The 19,491-nt window shown below is 41.3% G+C and overlaps 1 protein-coding gene across 2 annotated transcripts in view; it reads right to left on the bottom strand.

Annotated features, from left to right (window-relative positions):
• SLC1A7 (solute carrier family 1 member 7) overlaps positions 1 to 19,491 on the bottom strand; it is an 85,767-nt gene that overhangs the window by 65,759 nt on the left and 517 nt on the right. Inside the window, exon 2 of one of the 2 annotated variants that reach the window (XM_070745880.1) lies at positions 17,414 to 17,493. In XM_070745880.1, the coding sequence (XP_070601981.1) occupies positions 17,414 to 17,493 (80 nt within the window). Of the gene's footprint in view, positions 1 to 17,413; positions 17,494 to 19,491 lie in introns of those variants that run through there. The other variant, XM_070745881.1, reaches the window with a different exon arrangement.

Below are 19,491 nucleotides of genomic sequence, written 5' to 3' on the forward strand. Positions count from 1 at the left end.
GCGCCACGGAAAGAGCAATTTATTCTGAGATGCCCCCCTCCGCACCCACGGCAAGGAGACAGTGGGGCCCGGGGCCGGGTGGCAGGCTGCTCCCGTCCACGACTCGCAGTCAACCGACAAACTTCCTCCTCAGTAGGCGCCGATGCCCCCTCTGCTTCTGTAGGCATCCCTGGCTTGTCTGGTGAAGGGCTACTTGGCAAGGTGACATTGACTGAGGAGTCCATGGCTGCCACAGATTGTGTGGACAATTCAAATGCCCTGGGCTCTGACAAAGCTGTATGAAAGGATAAATCCTGGATGGCCAATAAACGCCGCTTGAGGCGACCATCTCTTATGCCAAATACCAGTCTATCAAGGAGGTAATCGTTCAAATCCAAAAACTCACAATAAAGAGCCGCCCTGCGTAAAGCAGCTACATAGTCATTTATCGATTCCCCCTCACCTTGATTCCTTTGGTAGAACTTATACCTTCGAGCACAACGGGAGGGAGCCGGGGCATAATGATCTTGAAGAGTTTTAAGAAACTCGTCCCAGGGCACATTGTTTATGGAAACCGGGGCAAACAATGCTCGAGCTGTCTCGAACATTTCCGTGCCGCAAAATCCGAGGAAATAAGCCCTCTTACGGTCACCGGAAATCTCTGAAAATCCATTTGCAATTAGAAAACAGTCAAACCTGGCCACGTATGAGTCCCAGGTCTCCCCTTGTGGATCAAAGGGGGGAAAAGATACGTGGGTAGACATTGTGGTAAGTATAGTTACCCACAATAGTAGGAATCCCACCTTCGTCGCCAAATGTAATAACTGGAACTCACGTATAATTCAGGCCGTTTATTATGAGAACTCGTGCCAGAGCAGGCAGATACACACACTTAAAGTTTCAGCAGAAAGCATAACATTTATACAGCAGACAGGCTGAGGAGCCAACCAATACAGAACAGCATAATCTCCCGCCTGCATTGTTACTTAGTAAACGCGGCCAATCAGCACCTTGGAGAAGGCGCCAATCCCCGCGGCTTTCCTTGCTGCCGGTCGTCAGGCAGATATAACAGTCTCCCTCACATCCACAGTCCTTGGGGCAGGAGCTGGGCCAGAGCTAACCACAACAAATTCAATTGTCTTCAACGGTTCCATTCTTTATGAATTGTGGCAAGGAGACCAGCTAAACGAATCACAAATCTGATATGTACATGGAATTTAGGTTTATCTGAATACATCTGTGCTGATAGCTTTCTGCTTAATTCATTGTCACAATTTCTGAATGGTGGGAGTCTCAAATGTAATAAATCTGGAAAAGGGAAACATAAGGAGCTGACCATAAACCGATTCAGCTCATGCCTCTCCAGCTTGTTCTGTTCCATCCCCCACCAAGAGCCATCTGGATATTGCTTTGAAATGGATGGATTATAGATGGACCTATCAGAGGGGATTAGAGTGATTAGAAAGACACTAATCCTGTCAAGAAGTAATGGTCAAGCATTACCAACCAGCAGTTGCTACAGCATACGGGCTTGTTTTCATTCATTCACCTCTTGATTAATATTTTCATTGAATTTCTCTTTGTAATTGCTTCCTATGTAAAAGCCTCCCACAAATTAATTGGAGCCCTCTTTGTTAAAACAATGCTAGCAGTAGTAGATGTAGCCTGAATTTGGGTTGGCAGAACTGGAAAATACCAGCTCTTGTGTTACAACATAATTATCAGTTTAGCAATTGTCTCATAAATAAAAACTGGATGTTTCAACACTCAACTGTGTACTGATATGGAAGAAATTAATCCCTTTCTTATATCAGCCTTTGTTTCAACAAACAAAAGAGGCTTCAAACCTTGAAGTATAAAATAGAAACAAAATAAAGAAATGAATGAAACACTTTACCGCTTACTAGACAATTGTAGTCATTTTGGCTCTTGCTGCCATCAGCCTCTAGATTTTATATTTTCCAAAATGAGAATTAGAGCATTTTTTATTTCTTTTGAAAGCAAACTCATAGGAGGTCAAATTAATGTAGGAGCAGGGGTGGGCTACTGCCCGGACAGGGGGGGGGAACGCAATGGGGTAGCGAAAATGGAGCTCCACCTCAGAGTATCCAATTTGCACTGAAAGATGTTGAAAGAAAATGCAGGGCGTCCTGCATAAGCCATGCCCACAGTGTGGTAGTAAAATGTTTGGTAGCCCTTCACTGCATAGGAGGCTGTGCTGAAATGAATGCAGAAAGATGCTTTAAAAAGCAATAGATGCTGACCAGGGTTGAGTAGCAACTTACATCGCTGCTAGTTCGTGCACCCCTGCAGTGTGTGGGCATGCCTCATGAGCAGTGTTCCCTCTAATTTTTTTTTTTGGGGTGGGCGGAAAAGTATAGTGTCTGAGCGGCAGTCCCTTTGGGACTGGGCAGCACAGAAATATTAAATAAATAAATAAATAAATAAATAAATAAATAAATGATGACAGAGGTGGGTTTTAAGGAGCTTACGAAAGGCTAGGAGGGTGGGGGCAACTCTGATATCTGGGGGGAGTTGGTTCCAAAGGGTCGGGGCCGCCACAGAGAAGGCTCTTCCCCTGGGTCCCGCCAAACTATGGTGAACCTATGGCATGTATTCCACAAGTGGCACCTGGAGCCGTATCTGAGGACACGCTAGGTGCTGTTCTATCTCAGCTCCAGCACGCATGTGTTCACTGGTCAACTGATTTTTGGCCTTCCGGAGGTTGGGGGAGGCCATTTTCGCCCTCTCCAGGAAAGCCTCCAGAGTCTGTGGATGGCAAAAAACAGGCCCAATGGGCCTATCAGAAGTCCAAACCTCTGGTAGGCCCATTGGGTCCATTTATCTCCATCCACAGGCAGTGTTCCCTCTAATTTTTTGGGGAGGTGGGTGGAAAAGTATAGTGTCTGAGCGGCAGTCCCCTCAGGACTGGGCGGCACAGAAATAATAAATAAATAAATAAACAAACAAACAAATAAAAAACCCACCCTGTTTTGCCTCAGAGAATTTCAAAATAAAATACTGTACCATGTGTCTATAACAGTGAGCTCATAATAGGGCAACTCTATCAATATCAAAATGCCACTTAAATAGTTGAGCTAGTTTCAAACTAGATTTTGATTTTCTTTCTCTCTTCCTTACTCCCATTCTTTTTTTTTTCCTTTCCTTCCTCTCTTTTTTCTATCTGTTTCTCTCTCTTCCTCTCTTCCTCTCTTCTCTCCTTCCCTCTCACTCTTTCCCTCTCGGCTTCTGGGCAGGTTTGGAAAACTCTGAGTTGATGATGATTTTTAAGTGAGCGATTGCTCACTGCTCAGCTTAGAGGGAACTATGCTCATGAGTGTGTGCATGCAGTGCATATGCATGCGCAATAATGAAAAATCCAATAATAATAATAATAATAATAATAATAATAATTATTATTATTATTATTATTATTATTATTATTATTATTATTATTTCTCCTGATTGTGGAGAAAAAGAAAGTATGGATCGACATTGCAATCCCAGGAGACAGCAGAATTGAGGAGAAGCAGCTAGAGAAATTAGTGAAATACAAAGATCTAAAAATCGAGCTGCAACAACTCTGGCATAAGCCAGTGAAAGTGGTCCCAGTGGTACTTGGCACGCTGGGCGCAGTGCCAAATGGTCTCAGCGGACATTTGAAAACCATCGGAATTGACAAAATTTCCATCTGTCAATTGCAAAAGGCCGCTTTAGTGGGATCGGCAAACATAATTCGCCGCGACATCACGCAGTCCTAGGTGCTTGGGAAGCGCCCGACTGGTGATGGAATACGAAATCCAGCATAGTGATCTCATTTGCTGTGTTGTGTTGACAGAATAATAATGATGATGTTAATGATAATGATGATGATGATGATGATGATGACAATGATGATAATGATAATGATAATGAGCCAAAAAAAAAGATGGCGAGTGTTGTGGTTGAATCACAGCCAGCTCCTATAATAACAGATTTTGAGTCAGATGAGCTGGGTCTGTCTGAGCATAGGAGACCTGTGTGTTTATCGGAGGATTCAGACAGTGAGGGGGAAGGAGAGATGGAAGCTGAAGGTTCTGGAGAGATAGAGGTGGAAGCCCCTGCAATGTCTATGGAACCCCCAGCTAGGGCCTTGTCTGGGGCAGATGAGGAGGGGGTGATTAATGATCCAATCCTGAATGTGCGTGTGCGAAGGATTAGGGGGAGACAGGAACAATTGCGCAGACGCAGGAGAGATCTTGATCACAGCTGAGAGTAATAGGGAATTCTGCAGCATGCATAAAAAGGGAGGTTTGTGGGAGTGTTCTACGCAGGAGTCATCGTTCATGGTTTAACAGAGAAAGAGAAACAGATCCAGAGTTTTCTCTAAACCAACGTCGCGGCTTTCCTGGAGAAACCCAGCCTTTGGAAAATTGCTTTATGAAAGAATATAGCTATTGCAAAAATAACGAGTATCCTTGCTTTAGCCCAGTTCAGATTCAGAGACATTATTTAGAAACCTTGGGGTGGGGGGCTTGAACATTTGTTATTGGCCTTGAAGTAATTGCAGTTCTCAGCCAACATGTTAATGAAATATATTTTTGTGTTTCTGAAACTCCAGTCTGTGTGTTTTACTTTGACCTTAATTACTGCTCAGCTGTCATGCCAGGCAGAACAGCAACTGCATGCACAGTGCCTGAATTCAGCTTATGCACATTCTCAGAAGGAAATTTTTTAAAAATATAATTGTTTTTTTTTTAAGATGGTGGCACCCACAGACTGGCACCGACCAATCCAGTTTGGTGATGTCATCATGACATCACAAACTGGATTGGTCAGTGCTGGTTCAGGGAAACTGATCTGAACTGGGAGGAACCATCCCTGATGCTGGCCAACAATGCAAGGAGTCATAAACACAGGCCACTTTAATGCCTACACAAAGATAAATACAGTGGTACCTCTACTTAAAAACCTAATTCATTCCGTGACCAGATTCTTAAGTAGAAAAGTTCTTAAGTAGAAGCAATTTTTCCTATAGGAATCAATGTAAAAGCAAATAAGGTATGCAAACCTATTCGGAAAGAAATAAAAGCTCGGAATTTGGGTGGGAGGAGGAGGAGGAAGAAGAGAAGGAAGACAGTCACTGCCGAAGGAAGAAGGTGAGGTGAATCAAAAAAATCCAAAATTTCAAGGCTTAAAATAAAAAGAGGGACTCTGAGGCAGCGAGGAGGACCACGCACCTCCCATACACTGCAGCAGAAAGAGAAACCCAGGGGGAATGGCAGGAAACTGGCCGAGCCTTCCTGCCGCCCTCAAATTTCCTGGGAAATTTTTCCAGGCTCGGGTTCTTAAGTCGAAAATGGTTCTTAAGAAGAGGCAAAAAAATATTGAACACCCGATTTTTATCTAGAAAAGTTCTTAACTAGAGGCGTTCTTAAGTAGAGGTAACATTGTATATGGGAAACTGTGCATGAATAAATTGAAATTATAGTTATAATTGGAATGTGGAGCCTGGAATAATGGTTTATAGCCTAGGCTTCTGATCCTGATCAGAGAACTCCCAACAGGCAGATGAAACTGTTTCTTGGGTGCAAGGATGGTTTGAGCCGTGACACAGCTGTGATCAATCATATTTTAAACAGACCAAAACAAACAAACAAAAAGCAAAATAAAACAACAACTTGGAGTAAATAGGGAAAGCCAGCTAAAGGAGTCCATCCATGAAAAAAGGCAGTTCCACAATATCATTCAGCTCTGGCTCTGGGCCTGTCTGACAAGATGATGACCGTATTTTTCAGAGTATAAGATGCACCTTTTTCCTCCCTAAAAGGGACTGATAATTAGGGTGCATCTTATACTCTGAATGTAGCTTTTTTCAAAGCTTTCTTTTCCATCCCTAACTAGGTGCTAGCAATCTTCCCAGCTCTTACCTTGCAGGTTCTTTCAGTGTTATTCTTTGTGAAGAGTGTTTTCCAAGTTCTACATCTTTGCAAGATTTTTTCCATTGCTCTAACTTGCTCTGAATAAGTTTCTTTCCATCCAGAACCAGGTGCTAACAATGTTCCCAGCTTGCAAGCTCTTTCATTGTTACTCTCTGCGAAGAATGTTTTCATAACCCTAAGTCTTTGCAGGGTTTTTTGATTGCTCTATTTGCTCAGAATGTTTCTTTCCAGCCCTAACCAGGTGCTTTCCAGCCCTAACCAGGTGTTCTCAGCTTGCAAGCTCTTTCATTGTTACTCTTGCAAAGAATGTTTTCCAAGCCCTAAGTCTTTGTGGGGGGTTTTCCATTGCTCTACTTCAGCGATGGGCTACGAGCCGTAACACTAAATTGCGCTCGCTGCCACGGCTTGTAAGTTCTTGTGGGACCAGCGCGATTTTGATGCTGCACCTGTGGAGGTAGCAAAATTGCACCCGTGTTTTAGGAAGGTTTTACTTGTGGCTCCGTGCGCGATTTTGCTACCTCCACAGGTGCAGCAGCAAAATCGCGCTGGTCCTACAAGAACTTACGAGCCTTGGCGGTGAGCACAATTTAGCGTTCCGGCTCATAGCCCACTGCTGCTCTACTTGCTCGGGATATTTCTTTCCAGGTGATAATGAGGTTCCCAGCTCTCATTGGATTGCAAGTTCTTTCATTGTTACTCTTTCCGAATAAGGTTTTTTTTAAACCCTAACCAGGAGATAAAATAATGTGCTGAAGCTGACCAGACTAAGGACGCTAGCCAGATGAATATCTGGTAAGCAGATTCTTTTCCCTATTTTCCTCCCCAAAACTAAGGTGTTTCTTATATTCCGGTGCATCTTATACTCTGAAAAATATGGTATTTCAAGAGCCAAGTCATCTTGTTTCTGAACTTTTCTTGGCAAACTTGAAGTTTCTGGGTGGTCCCTTTTCTTACTTCTGCTTCCAATGTTCTAGGCCAGGGGTCCCCAAATCTGGCAACTTTAGGACTTGTGGACTCTAACTCCCAGAATTCTGGGAGTTAAAGTTCACAAGTCTTAAAGTTGCCAGGTTTGAAGACCTCTGTTCTAGGCTCAAGGAAGCCACCCCACTTCAAAGCAGTCACTTGGAAAAACAAAGCAAACGTTATACAGTGAACCCTCGAGTTTCGCGTCCTCAAGGATCGCGAAAGGGCTATTTCGCGAGTTTTCAACCCGGAAGTAAACTCCACCATCTGCGCATGCGTGCCCTTCCACGCATGCGTAGATGGTGGAGTTTCCCCGCCGGGCAGAGGCTTCCCTGGGTCTTCCCCCTCTTGCCCCCGTAAGACCCCAGCGGCGGCGCGAGCAACGGCGTGGGCGGGCGGGCGGCACGCGCGGGGACACCCCAGCTCGGCTCCCCAGCTGGGAAGCGGCCCCAGCAACAGCGTGGGCGGGCGGGCGGTGCCCGCACGCTTGGGGACATCGCAGCTCCGCTCCCCAGCTGGGGAGCCGAGCTAGGGAGTCCCCACCGCACGCGCGTTGCTGGGGAAAGCGCGCGCGCTTGGGGACATCGCAGCTCCGCTCCCCAGCTGGGGAGCCGAGCTAGGGAGTCCCCACCGCGCGCGCGTTGCTGGGGAAAGCGCGCGCGCTTGGGGACATCGCAGCTCCGCTCCCCAGCTGGGGAGCCGAGCTAAAGAGTCCCCACCGCGCGCGCGTTGCTGGGGAAAGCGCGCGCGCTTGGGGACATCGCAGCTCCGCTCCCCAGCTGGGGAGCCGAGCTAGGGAGTCCCCACCGCGCGCGCGTTGCTGGGGAAAGCGCGCGCGCTTGGGGACATCGCAGCTCCGCTCCCCAGCTGGGGAGCCGAGCTAGGGAGTCCCCACCGCGCGCGCGTTGCTGGGGAAAGCGCGCGCGCTTGGGGACTCCCTAGCTCTGCTTCCCAGCTGGGGAGCGGAGCTGCGATGTCCCCAAGCGCGCGCGCTTTCCCCAGCAACGCGCGCGCGGTGGGGACTCCCTAGCTCGGCTCCCCAGCTGGGAAGCGGCCCCAGCAACAGCGTGGGCGGGCGGGCGGTGCCCGCGCGCTTGGGGACATCGCAGCTCCGCTCCCCAGCTGGGGAGCCGAGCTAGGGAGTCCCCACCGCGCGCGCGTTGCTGGGGAAAGCGCGTGCGCTTGGGGACTCCCTAGCTCCGCTTCCCAGCTGGGGAGCGGAGCTGCGATGTCCCCAAGCGTGCGCGCTTTCCCCAGCAACGCGCGCGCGGTGGGGACTCCCTAGCTCGGCTCCCCAGCTGGGAAGCGGCCCCAGCAACAGCGTGAGCAACGGGGTGGGCGGGCGCGAGCAACAGGGTGGGCGGGCGAAGGGCGGGCGGCAGTGGAAGCAAAAACACCATCTGCGCACGCGCAGATGGTGTTTTTACTTCCGCACCGCTACTTCGCTAAAAATCGATCATCGCGTGGGGTCCTGGAACGGAACCCTCGCGATGATCGAGGGTTCACTGTATATCTTAAGCCTCTGTCAGCTAGTATTTTGCTGAAGGAAAACAGGTGATCACTTGTTCCACAGTAACTATTGTAGTCTTTTGAAAATTGGTCAAAATGGAGCTTTTCCAGAGGGCTTTTAATTATAGTAATTAGTTAAGACCCATAAATGGTTAACTCTTCATTGGAATGCTGCTGGTTTAAATTAAGTTTATGATCATGTTTTTACTACTTTGTGTTGTTGCATTGTGAATGTTTTAAATTCTAGATAGATCTAAGAATCCTAAGATTGTGCTTGTTTAAAAAATCCAATGAATAAATAAACCAAATTCTTCATTTCACTCCAGCTTCACTACCTACTTTGGAAAGAAATGTAGTACTTCTTTATTATTATTATTATTTATTAGATTTGTATTAGATTTGCACTGCTTAGGACTATTTTTTTTACTCTGCTTTTACAATCACTATCTCAACATGCAATCATGAAATCATGGTTAAAGAGATTGGGGAAAGCATCTCCCAACACAACAATTGCTGTGGTACCAGTATCATTGTATGTTCAGAACATTTATATTCAAAGTAGTTCAGGCTGTTTCAGGAGTCAACACTGACTTGAAAGCACAAAATAAATAAAGTTATGGTGAAAGGATAGCTTAAATATTTCCTTTTTCCTAACAAACCACAGTTCCATAGATAGGCTCTTATCAAAAATATATATACGTGATCCGAGCTGCCTTCCCTCTATAAACACTGGGGTGTGTGTGTGTGTGTGTGTGTGTGTGTGTGTGTGAGTGAGTGAGTGAGTGTGTGGAGTGCTGGCTCAGCTGCTGCAAGCTATGTTGAAACTTCCAGGTTAATTGGTGAAGTCTCAACACAACCTGCAGCAGTTGAGCCAGCACTCCACACCCACCAGTATTTAGAAACATAGAAACATAGAAACATAGAAGTCTGACGGCAGAAAAAGACCTCATGGCCCATCGAGTCTGCCCTTATACTATTTTCTGTATTTTATCTTAGGATGGATATATGTTTATCCCAGACATGTTTAAATTCAGTTACGGTGGATTTATCTACCACGTCTGCTGGAAGTTTGTTCCAAGGATCTACTACTCTTTCAGTAAAATAATATTTTCTCACGTTGCTCTTGATCTTTCCCCCAACTAACTTCAGATTGTGTCCCCTTGTTCTTGTGTATACTTTCCTATTAAAAACACTTCCCTCCTGGACCTTATTTAACCCTTTAATATATTTAAATGTTTCGATCATGTCCCCCCTTTTCCTTCTGTCCTCCAGACTATACAGATTGAGTTCATTAAGTCTTTCCTGATACGTTTTATGCTTAAGACCTTCCACCATTCTTGTAGCCCGTCTTTGGACCTGTTCAATTTTGTCAATATCTTTTTGTAGGTGAGGTCTCCAGAACTGAACACAGTATTCCAAATGTGGTCTCACCAGCACTCTATATAGCGGGATCATAATCTCCCTCTTCCTGCTTGTTATACCTCTAGCTATGCAGCCAAGCATCCTACTTGCTTTCCCTACCACCTGACTGCACTGTTCACCCATTTTGAGACTGTCAGAAATCACTACCCCTAAATCCTTCTCTTCTGAAGTATTTGCTAACACAGAATGTATTTATAGAGGGAAGGCAGCTCAGATCATGCTTTGTTTATCCTAGCACAAAGACAAAAGCAACAGCCTGAAGATGATGAGTGAAACCACATCGAAACATCACCAGGAATCTCTGAAAGTTACATGGGAAGAAACCCGAATATGCCAAGACCTTCAGACCTGTACCTGTGAAAATCTTCAAAAACAAATATGTATGTATGTATATATGTATGTATGTATGTATGTATGTATGTATGTATGTATGTAGTTCATACATACATTATATATTATACATACATTATAATTATATATATTATATGTATGTATGCATGTTTTTGTAGATTTTCATGGGTACAGGTATGTAGGTCTTGGCATTTTCAGGTTTCTTCCCGTGAAAGTTTCAGAGATTCCTGGTGACATTTTGACAAGGTCCCACTCGTCATCTTCGGGCTCGTGCTTTCGGCTTTGTGCTCGGGCGGACACACACTTACCTACACACACACACACACACACACACACACACACACACACACACAATTTTCTGCAATAAACAAGTACTATATAATGTTTTGACTCATTTTGAGAGGGGGGATTTAGGACTTTTATTTTAATTTTATTTTATTATAAAATAAAATATAAAATATAATAAAATTTTATATTTTTATAAGATATGAAATTTTATTTTATTTTACTTGTTAGAGAACATATCACATTTTAGTTCATATTTATACAGAAATATTGAAAGTTCAAAAGGTTCATCAACTTTTAAGCATCGCGGTATATACTGTAGTGGAAAGCAAGCAAGCAAAAAATAAAATGCTACAACTACAGTATAAGTGAATTAACGTAGAAATTTTAAGATTGTTGTTAATTTTAAGTCTGATAATGCATGAACATTTTTGCAATTGTGCAATTTTGAATAGTAGGCTATGCTGTTTCTCACAATTACAAAACTCCCACAGAAGAAAGGAAATTGTGAAATGACCTAAAGCCATTGGAAGAAATAAAAATTATAAGAAAATTACACTGGAACACAACTATGAACCAAAATAACATTTAAAAATAATAATAATAATAATGGAATTCCATTGAAAAAAACAACAACCCAAGATAAATAAGTCAAACTTTAAAAAGGCCTTCTTAATGGACCAAAAGTTCTGTATTAAACTTTGGGGAAATGTATCCTGCCCAAGGCAGTTTCTGAATATGTGGCATTATGTTGGATTTTATGGTCTATTTCAGCATAATGTTGGTATAGCTCAGATGATTATATAAGAATTTTAGCATTTGGCTAGCCTAAATCCTAAAACTCTGTAAATAATATAGGTGGAATTGCAAGCTGCTATTAAAGATGGACTTAAAATGCTCTTTAAAGACTCTCGTGTGTTTTTCCTAATGTGCCTGGAATATCTTTTGTTTTTGCTTTAAAAGCAGCATAAATAATTACAAAAAGAAGAAAAATAAATAAAATGTTATATGTCAGTAAATAAACGAGTAGTTTTCAATGGCCACAAAAATTAAAGTTCAGTATTTAACCAATTTGATTGTATAGAACGGAGTCTATTTCATCAGAATACTAAAAATGTCTGTATCATTCTGAACAAAATGTTAATATCATCATTATTTAGCACTATTCCAAAGATAAATGCATATACAATAATCATATACTGTAACAAAAAGAAAGTAAAAACAGGAAAAAACAATAAAAACATAGTTAGAAATATATGATTTCAATTTCCCTTACTGATAATTGTAACAGCATGTTTAGAAACATTTAAAGTGTTTTTTGATTATAGTCCTTACAATACTTTTTTCCCTGTAAAAATCCTACTCTATATTTGACTGTTCTGTTTCTGTGTCATATTTTAATAACAGTTTGTATATATCGTATTTTTCGGAGTATAAGACGCCCCTTCCCCCCCTAAAAGAGGCTGAAAATTTGGGTGCATCTTATACTCCAAATGTAGCTTTTTCAAAACTTTTTTCCCCAACCTTAACAAGGTGCTAATGATCTCCCCGGCTGTTCCTGGCTTGCAGGCTTGTTTTCATTGCTACTCCCTCTGAAAAAGGTTTTTTCAGCCCTAATGAGGTGCTAACAATCTTTCCAGCTTGCAGGATTTTTTTCATTACTACTCCCTCCAAAGAAGTTTTTTTCCAACACTAAGTATTTGCAGGCTTGTTTCCATTGCTACTCCCACCAAAAATGTTTTTTCAGTCCTAACCAGGGGATAAAATAACTAAGGACACTAGCCAACTTACTACTTGGTAGGTAGATTTCCCCCCCTTATTTTTCTCCCCCAAAACTAAGATGCGTCTTATACTCCAGCGTGTCTTATACTCCAAAAAATATGGTATGTCCTAATACAGGGGTGTCAAATTAATGTTGTCTCAGTGGTATCATATCACAACCTTTTCCCCGTTCGCTAAACCAGGTGTGGGCACATCTGGCCCAAGGGCTGTGAATTTGGCAGCCCTGTCTTAATAGAAAACAAGTATTTTTAATATCATATATGTTTTACATTTCTATTTTAAGAGGAAAGAAGCACTTTCAATAAGCAATAAGGTTTGAATGGAATCTGTTCCGTTCCTGGGCTTTTGGAGCGAAACCATCGACTAAAACCCACTCTTTTAAGCTTTAAATCACACTTTTTAATGGGAAACAAAGCATTAAGCTGAAGGCAGTTTGTTAGAGTGTTCAGGAAGTATTTTTTCTCTGCTAAAGGTATCAGATTAGGTTCTGGGAAAGGCACCAGCTTCAGCCTAATGGCATACCAACGAGATAAGAAAGGGAATGCAGCATAGAAGAGAAAAATCACCAAATTTCTAACAGTCATGCAGCGTTTGGCAAAGAGTTCTTAGCAAGGCAGAAATCAGGTTTCAGGAGGCATTTTCAAGCATCCCAACTCTAACACAGCATCCATGAAGCAACGTTGAAGCCCTACTCCAAATTTCCCAAAATCCTTTGTTTTTTTACTTGCTGAGAGTGGCATCAAACCTCCAAGGAAATAAGCTGCAAGCAGGGTGGGCTACTGCCCGGATGGGGGGAGATGCAGTAGGGTAGCAAAAATGGAACTCCACCCCAGAACACCCAATTTGCACTGAAAGCTGTTGAAAGAAAATACATAAGCCACGCCCACAGTGTGGTAGTAAAAATTTTGGTAGCCCTTCACTGGCTGCAAGCTTCATCCTCCGACTGGGACTACTCCCCCATTGGTGGTTCCTCAGGTTCATCCACATCACTTTCTCCCTCACTCTCACTCTCTGCATCAGCTGGTAACCCCACTGGACCAGGTTATTCAGAGGGGCATGGCTTATCCTCCTCAGAATCTGACATTACCAGAGGTGGACAAGAAGCACTCACAACAGAATCCAATAGAAGAACAACAGAATAACAAGCAGAAAACTTTGTGTTCCTAATTTCAAACATCACTTATTAGCACTAAAACATCAAAGCAATAGTTGCAATAGCAGTGTTACTTAGTAATAAAAATTTAAAAAAGCAGAGAGTGCTAAAACCAGTGCAGTAGAACAATCTTCATCCCGATGTCTTTTAAAAAGTATGGTTTTTGCCATCTCCTGCGTGTCCATCACGGAAAAATCAAAAGTGATCTCTTTTCAACATTACCATAATTCAGAGCACCCAATTTGTACTGAAAGATGTTGGAAGAAAATGCAGGGCATCCTGCATAAGCCACGCCCACAGTGTGATAGTAAAAAAATTGGTAGCCATTGAAACCCATAGATGTGATCCGAAGGCATATCTATTTATTTATTTATATAATTATATATATTATTATATGTATTATATGCAACCATAGGAAGAGTTCAGAAAAATGACTGCTTTCTACATAAGAAACAAAAGGCCACTGAAACGCAGTTGGCAGGTAGAGAGCTTAGAGCAGTGTTTTTGTTTTCAAACTTGGCCATTTTAAATTGTATGGACTTCTAGAATTCCTTAGCCAGCATGCGGAAGTTGAAGTTCACACATCCTAAAGTTGCCAAATTTAAAAAACACTGACTTAGAGTATTCTAGGACTAGGGTACAGTTTTGGAATCAAAATTAACTAATCATCTCTAGTAGTGATGGCTATCTGCTTCAGCCTTGCTTCAATTAAAGGTAAAACTCAAAAAATTAGAATATCGTGCAAACGTTCATTTATTTCAGTAATGTAACTAAAATGGCTCCCCAAATCAACACAGACTGTGGAAACCTTTGCATCTCATTTGGAAACAAAGGATCCAGAATATGGAGGAAGAATGGAGAGGCACACATTGCAAGATGCTTGAGGTCCAGGGTAAGGTTTCCACAGTCTGTGTTGATTTGGGGAGCCATGTCCTCTGCTGGTGTTGGTCCATTATGCTTTGTTAAGTCCAGGGTCAATGCAGCCAGCTACCAGGAGATTTTGGAGCACTTCATGCTTCCAGTCACATACGAGCTCTATGGGGATGGTGACTTAAATTTTCCAAGAGGACTTGGCACCTGCCCACACTGCCAAAAGCACCAAAACGTGGTTCAATTACCATGGGATTACTGCCCTTGATTGGCCAACAAACTTGCCTGGCCTGAACCCCATCGAGAATCTATGGGGCATTGCCAAGGGAAAGATGAAAGACACGAGACCGAACAATGCAGAAGATTGTTCTATGTACAATCCTTTTTTTATTGATCGCATGTAATATGCGAGTCTTCGGAGAGGGGCGGCATACAAATCTAATAAACTATAACTATAATAGTCTAATTTTATGAAGTGGGGGATTTGGGGTTTTCATGAATTGTACCCCATAATCATCACAATTATGACAAATCATGGCTTGAACTATCTTGCCTTGCATGTTATGAATATATTTCATATATTAAGTTTCACCTTTTAAGTTACAATACTGAAGTAAATGAATGTTTGCACAATATTCTAATTTTTCAAGTTTCACCTGTATTCTCCTTGCATATTTGTAGGTAAAACCAATTTACAAAAGCCAAGAGGAGGAATAAGGAGAAGGAGAAGAAGGAAGGGGAAAGGGGAAAGGGGAAAGTTAGCATGGGGAAGGGGAGAGGGGGAAGGGAAAATGGGAGGAGGAGGAGGAGGAGGAGGAGGAGATAATATGTTGCCATTAGAATTGTGGAATAATATTTCCTCGCACATTTTATGCAAGAGAAACAGTAACATTTCTCACTTAAACATGGCTTGTGCCTACTATCCCACATCCCTAGAAAGACCTATCCAAAAGTAAGTCCCACCAAATTCAGTCACCTACTCTGAGAAAAGTGGGTATAAGACTAAAACCACTGAGGAATGACAACAAGTATGTGCCAGTCCTTATAAACTTTAGACTTGACCAATAAAACAGCCTAAATGTATAAAACATTTAGGGCCTTCTCCGGGTCCCGTCAACTAAACAATGTCAGTTGGCGGGCCCCAGGGACAGAGCCTTCTCTGTGGTGGCCCCGACTCTCTGGAACCAACTCCCCCCAGAGATTAGGACTGCCCCTACTCTCCCTGCCTTCCGTAAACTCCTTAAAACCCACCTTTGCCGTCAGGCATGGGGGAACTGAAACACCTCCCCCGGGCATGTTTAATTTATACATGGTATGTTTGTGTGTGTGTTTGCTAGTAAATGGGGTTCCTTTTAAATATTTCTAAATGTTTTTAAAGCTATTTGGATTTGTTATGATGTGCCGTATTTTGTTGTGAGCCGCCCCGAGTCTGCGGAGAGGGGCGGCATACAAATCTAAATAATAAATAAATAAATAAATAAATAAATAAAACTATAAACGTATTTTTGAACATACTGGTAGAAAAATTAATGACTTTTTTTTTAAAAAAGTCATCTGTAAATATAGTAATCTCTCTTTTGTACAAATTCTTAAAAAGAGATATTTTATAATATTTTTAAAAAGCAATGTCAATTTTTAAAATATTTTTCTAGGATTTAAAATAAGTAACATAGAAACAACATCGATACATAGAAGATTGACAGCAGAAAAAGACCTCATGGCCCATCTAGTCTGCCTTTATACTATTTCCGCAATTTCATTTTAGGATGAATATATGTTTATCCCAGGAATGTTTAAATTCAGTTACTATGGATTTACCAACCACGCCTGCTGGAAATTTGTTCCAAGCATCTACCACTCTTTCAGTAAAATAATATTTTCTTATGTTGCTCACAGTCACTCATGCCCACATCACCTCAAGGTTCGACTACTGTAACGCTCTCTACATGGGGCTACCTTTGAAAAGTGTTCGGAAACTTCAGATCGTGCAGAATGCAGCTGCGAGAGCAATCATGGGCTTCCCTAGGTATGCCCATGTTACACCAACACTCTGCAGTCTGCATTGGCTGCTGATCAGTTTCCAGTCACAATTCAAAGTGTTGGTTATGACCTATAAAGCCCTTCATGGCATCGGACCAGAATACCTCCAGGACCGCCTTCTGCCACACGAATCCCAACGACCAGTTAGGTCCCACAGAGTTGGCCTTCTCCGGGTCCCGTCGACTAAACAATGTCGTTTGGCGGGACCCAGGGGAAGAGCCTTCTCTGTGGCGTCCCCGACCCTCTGGAACCAGCTCCCCCCGGAGATCAGAATTGCCCCCACTCTCCTTGCCTTTCGTAAGCTCCTTGAAACCCACCTCTGTCATCAGGCATGGGGAAATTGAGATATCCCCTTCCCCCCAGGTCTATACAATTTATGCATGGTATGTTTGTGCATATGCTTTGCTTTTTTAATAAGGGGTTTTTAGTTAAATATTAAATATTAGTTAAATATTAAATATTAGATTTGTCATTCATTGTTTTGTTATTGCTGTGAGCCGCCCTGAATCTACGGAGAGGGGCGGCATACAAATCTAATAAATAAACAAACAAACAAACAAACAAACAAATAAATAAATAAATCCTTTGTAGCCCCATTTTAATATAATTCTTACATGGATTCCCAGAGACCTAATGAATATATGTGCTTTGGAAGTTGCATGCAGCCAGTGAGTTGTTCCCTACTGGAATAATCATATATGTTAATTCAGTGTTTCCCAACCTTGGCAACTTGAAGTCCAGACCTCTTCAAGTTGCCAAGGTTGGGAAACACTGTGTTAATTTATAACTTTCAGCTCAATGAATTGTAGCTAAAATATATCTCTACTTAATGCATTGATTACATATGTAGCCATTGTGATTTTAAAAGCTTACACATTTAAGAGGAAATATATATTAAAAAAAGAAATCATTTTAATCATGAATGGTTGATATCAAACAATTAGGAAAAATTATCACCTTTCTCTACACCACCTCTTTTGCTTTATGTTCCTCTAAGTATATATTATTTGGATTAAACAAGAAAGCTAGTCACTGTTTCTGCCAAAATTATATTCACACAATGTTATTTGGAATGAATCATCTAAAAAAAACCCCCACCCTATATAATAAGCAGTTGAACTGATATAGGCTAACTTACCTTGAAACAACCAGAGGCAGAATCAACATTTTCAACATTCTCATCAATAATTCTCCAGGAAATTGGAAATAACTAATTTCCTGAGGAAATAAGGAAATGGATGAATTGATTATTTTTATTTTCAAAAAACTACTTATCTCAAACTAGTGTTAAGATGCTTTGATATCTACACTATTATTCTTTTTCTTTATTACAACAGCATAATAAACAAAGGAATGATGAAAAATGAGCATATATTGAGGTTATTAATAATTACCTTGCTTTGAAATGGTGATTTTAATACTTCTTAGATTCTCAGATGAATGATACGTTTAGTATAAAAATTATGAATTTAGGATTCATCATTTAGTTTAGCTATTGTTGAGTGAAGTACTAAATTCATTGACCTTCAGACTTATCTGTCTATATCTTAGTTAAAACAAACTGAAGCAATATAATTCATCAGAGGACATCATAATCTTGAAGTATTCATAGTTCTACTTATCAAAAACTCATCAGGGATGAATGAAGCTGGTGTAAAGTTCATAGTTTGGATGCTATATAAGAATCTCTCTTATGCTCCTAATTTTTCTTAGTGGTGGAATATGCCTCAGAAATTGGCAAAGAAAATAAATTATGAATACATTCATAAGAGAGGCCCGACTCATTCAGATACTTTGACCAGAGACATTTTAAGGTTTTCTAGGTAAAAACCTGCAATATTCAAGAAATCTGCTTATCTAGCTTTTCATAGTGTTGATCTCCCAAGAATATTCTCCTAGAATATAGCTCATCTGTTTGGAACCCATATTGCATTTCTGACATTAATACCCTCGAAAATGTCCAGAGACAAGTGTCTCTGGACATTTTCGAGGGTATTAATGTCAGAAATTAATGTCACTAGAAGAGCTCTTCACTCCTCTACCCGTAATAGAACATCCGTCTTCGGAGAGGGGCGGCATACAAATCTAAGTAATAAATAAATAAATAAAATAAAATCCTAAAAAACTAGACTTACAACCCTGGATCTAGAAAGCTTAGAACTAAGACGCCTCAAACATGATCTAAGTATTGCCCACAAGATCATATGTTGCAATGTCCTGCCTGTCAAAGACTACTTCAGCTTCAACCACAACAACACAAGAACCCACAACAGATTCAAGCTTAATATTAACCGCTCCAAACTTGACTGTAAAAAATACGACTTTAGTAATCGAGTTGTCGAAGTGTGAATTCACTACCGGACTCTGTAGGATCATCCTCTAACCCCCAACACTTTACCCTTAGACTATCCACAGTTGACCTCACCAAGTTCCTAAGAGGTCAGTAAGGGTCAGTACATAAATGCACCAGAGTGCCTACCATCCCCTGTCCCATTGTCTCTCCTAAATCTCCTATATCTTCTCTTCTATACTTATATCTTTTTTTCTGCTATTCTCTCATAGTTATATTTTACTCCTTTATTTTCTCCTCTACTCCCCCTTTAATACATTCTACCTGATTATATCCTCTATAACCCTCATTGTGTATTATTGTGTATTGGACAAAACAAACAAACAAACAAATAAACAAATAAATAAATAAAGTTATCTCTCCATTTCACATATCAACTTGAATGCTACTAATCAGAACTATACCAGATAAATAGATGGCAAACCTAAAGAATCTCTATGCTGCCTGCTTTCCTGATATGTAAGCATAGATTTTGCCATTTTAAACAATTCCCTTACAAAGTGAATGGATCCATGATGGATGATTGTGACTCTATTTTACTCACAATAGGGGAGACAAATTCATATTTCTCATCTTCAGCCAGCATCTTTGGGGCAAACATTGTACTGTAACATTTTGTCTTTGTTGCATTAAGAACAGAAAATTCCTATTATTTCTAAAAGATAGATAACAAACCATTTGTAACTAGCTTACCCACCATGAAGTGGGAACTATAAAAGTGGGAAAGGTGGGAGGAAGCACAAATGGATGAATCCCTTAGCTTGTTCTAAAAACATATTTTCTAAAATAAATTCATTGCTAACAAGTAAATAATAATAATGAAGTGCTTTCCCTAGAAATCTATTAAGATCAACAAAACTATTTTA

The sequence above is a fragment of the Erythrolamprus reginae genome, chromosome 3 (assembly GCF_031021105.1).
Source record: "Erythrolamprus reginae isolate rEryReg1 chromosome 3, rEryReg1.hap1, whole genome shotgun sequence".
Classification (NCBI taxonomy): domain Eukaryota; kingdom Metazoa; phylum Chordata; class Lepidosauria; order Squamata; family Dipsadidae; genus Erythrolamprus; species Erythrolamprus reginae.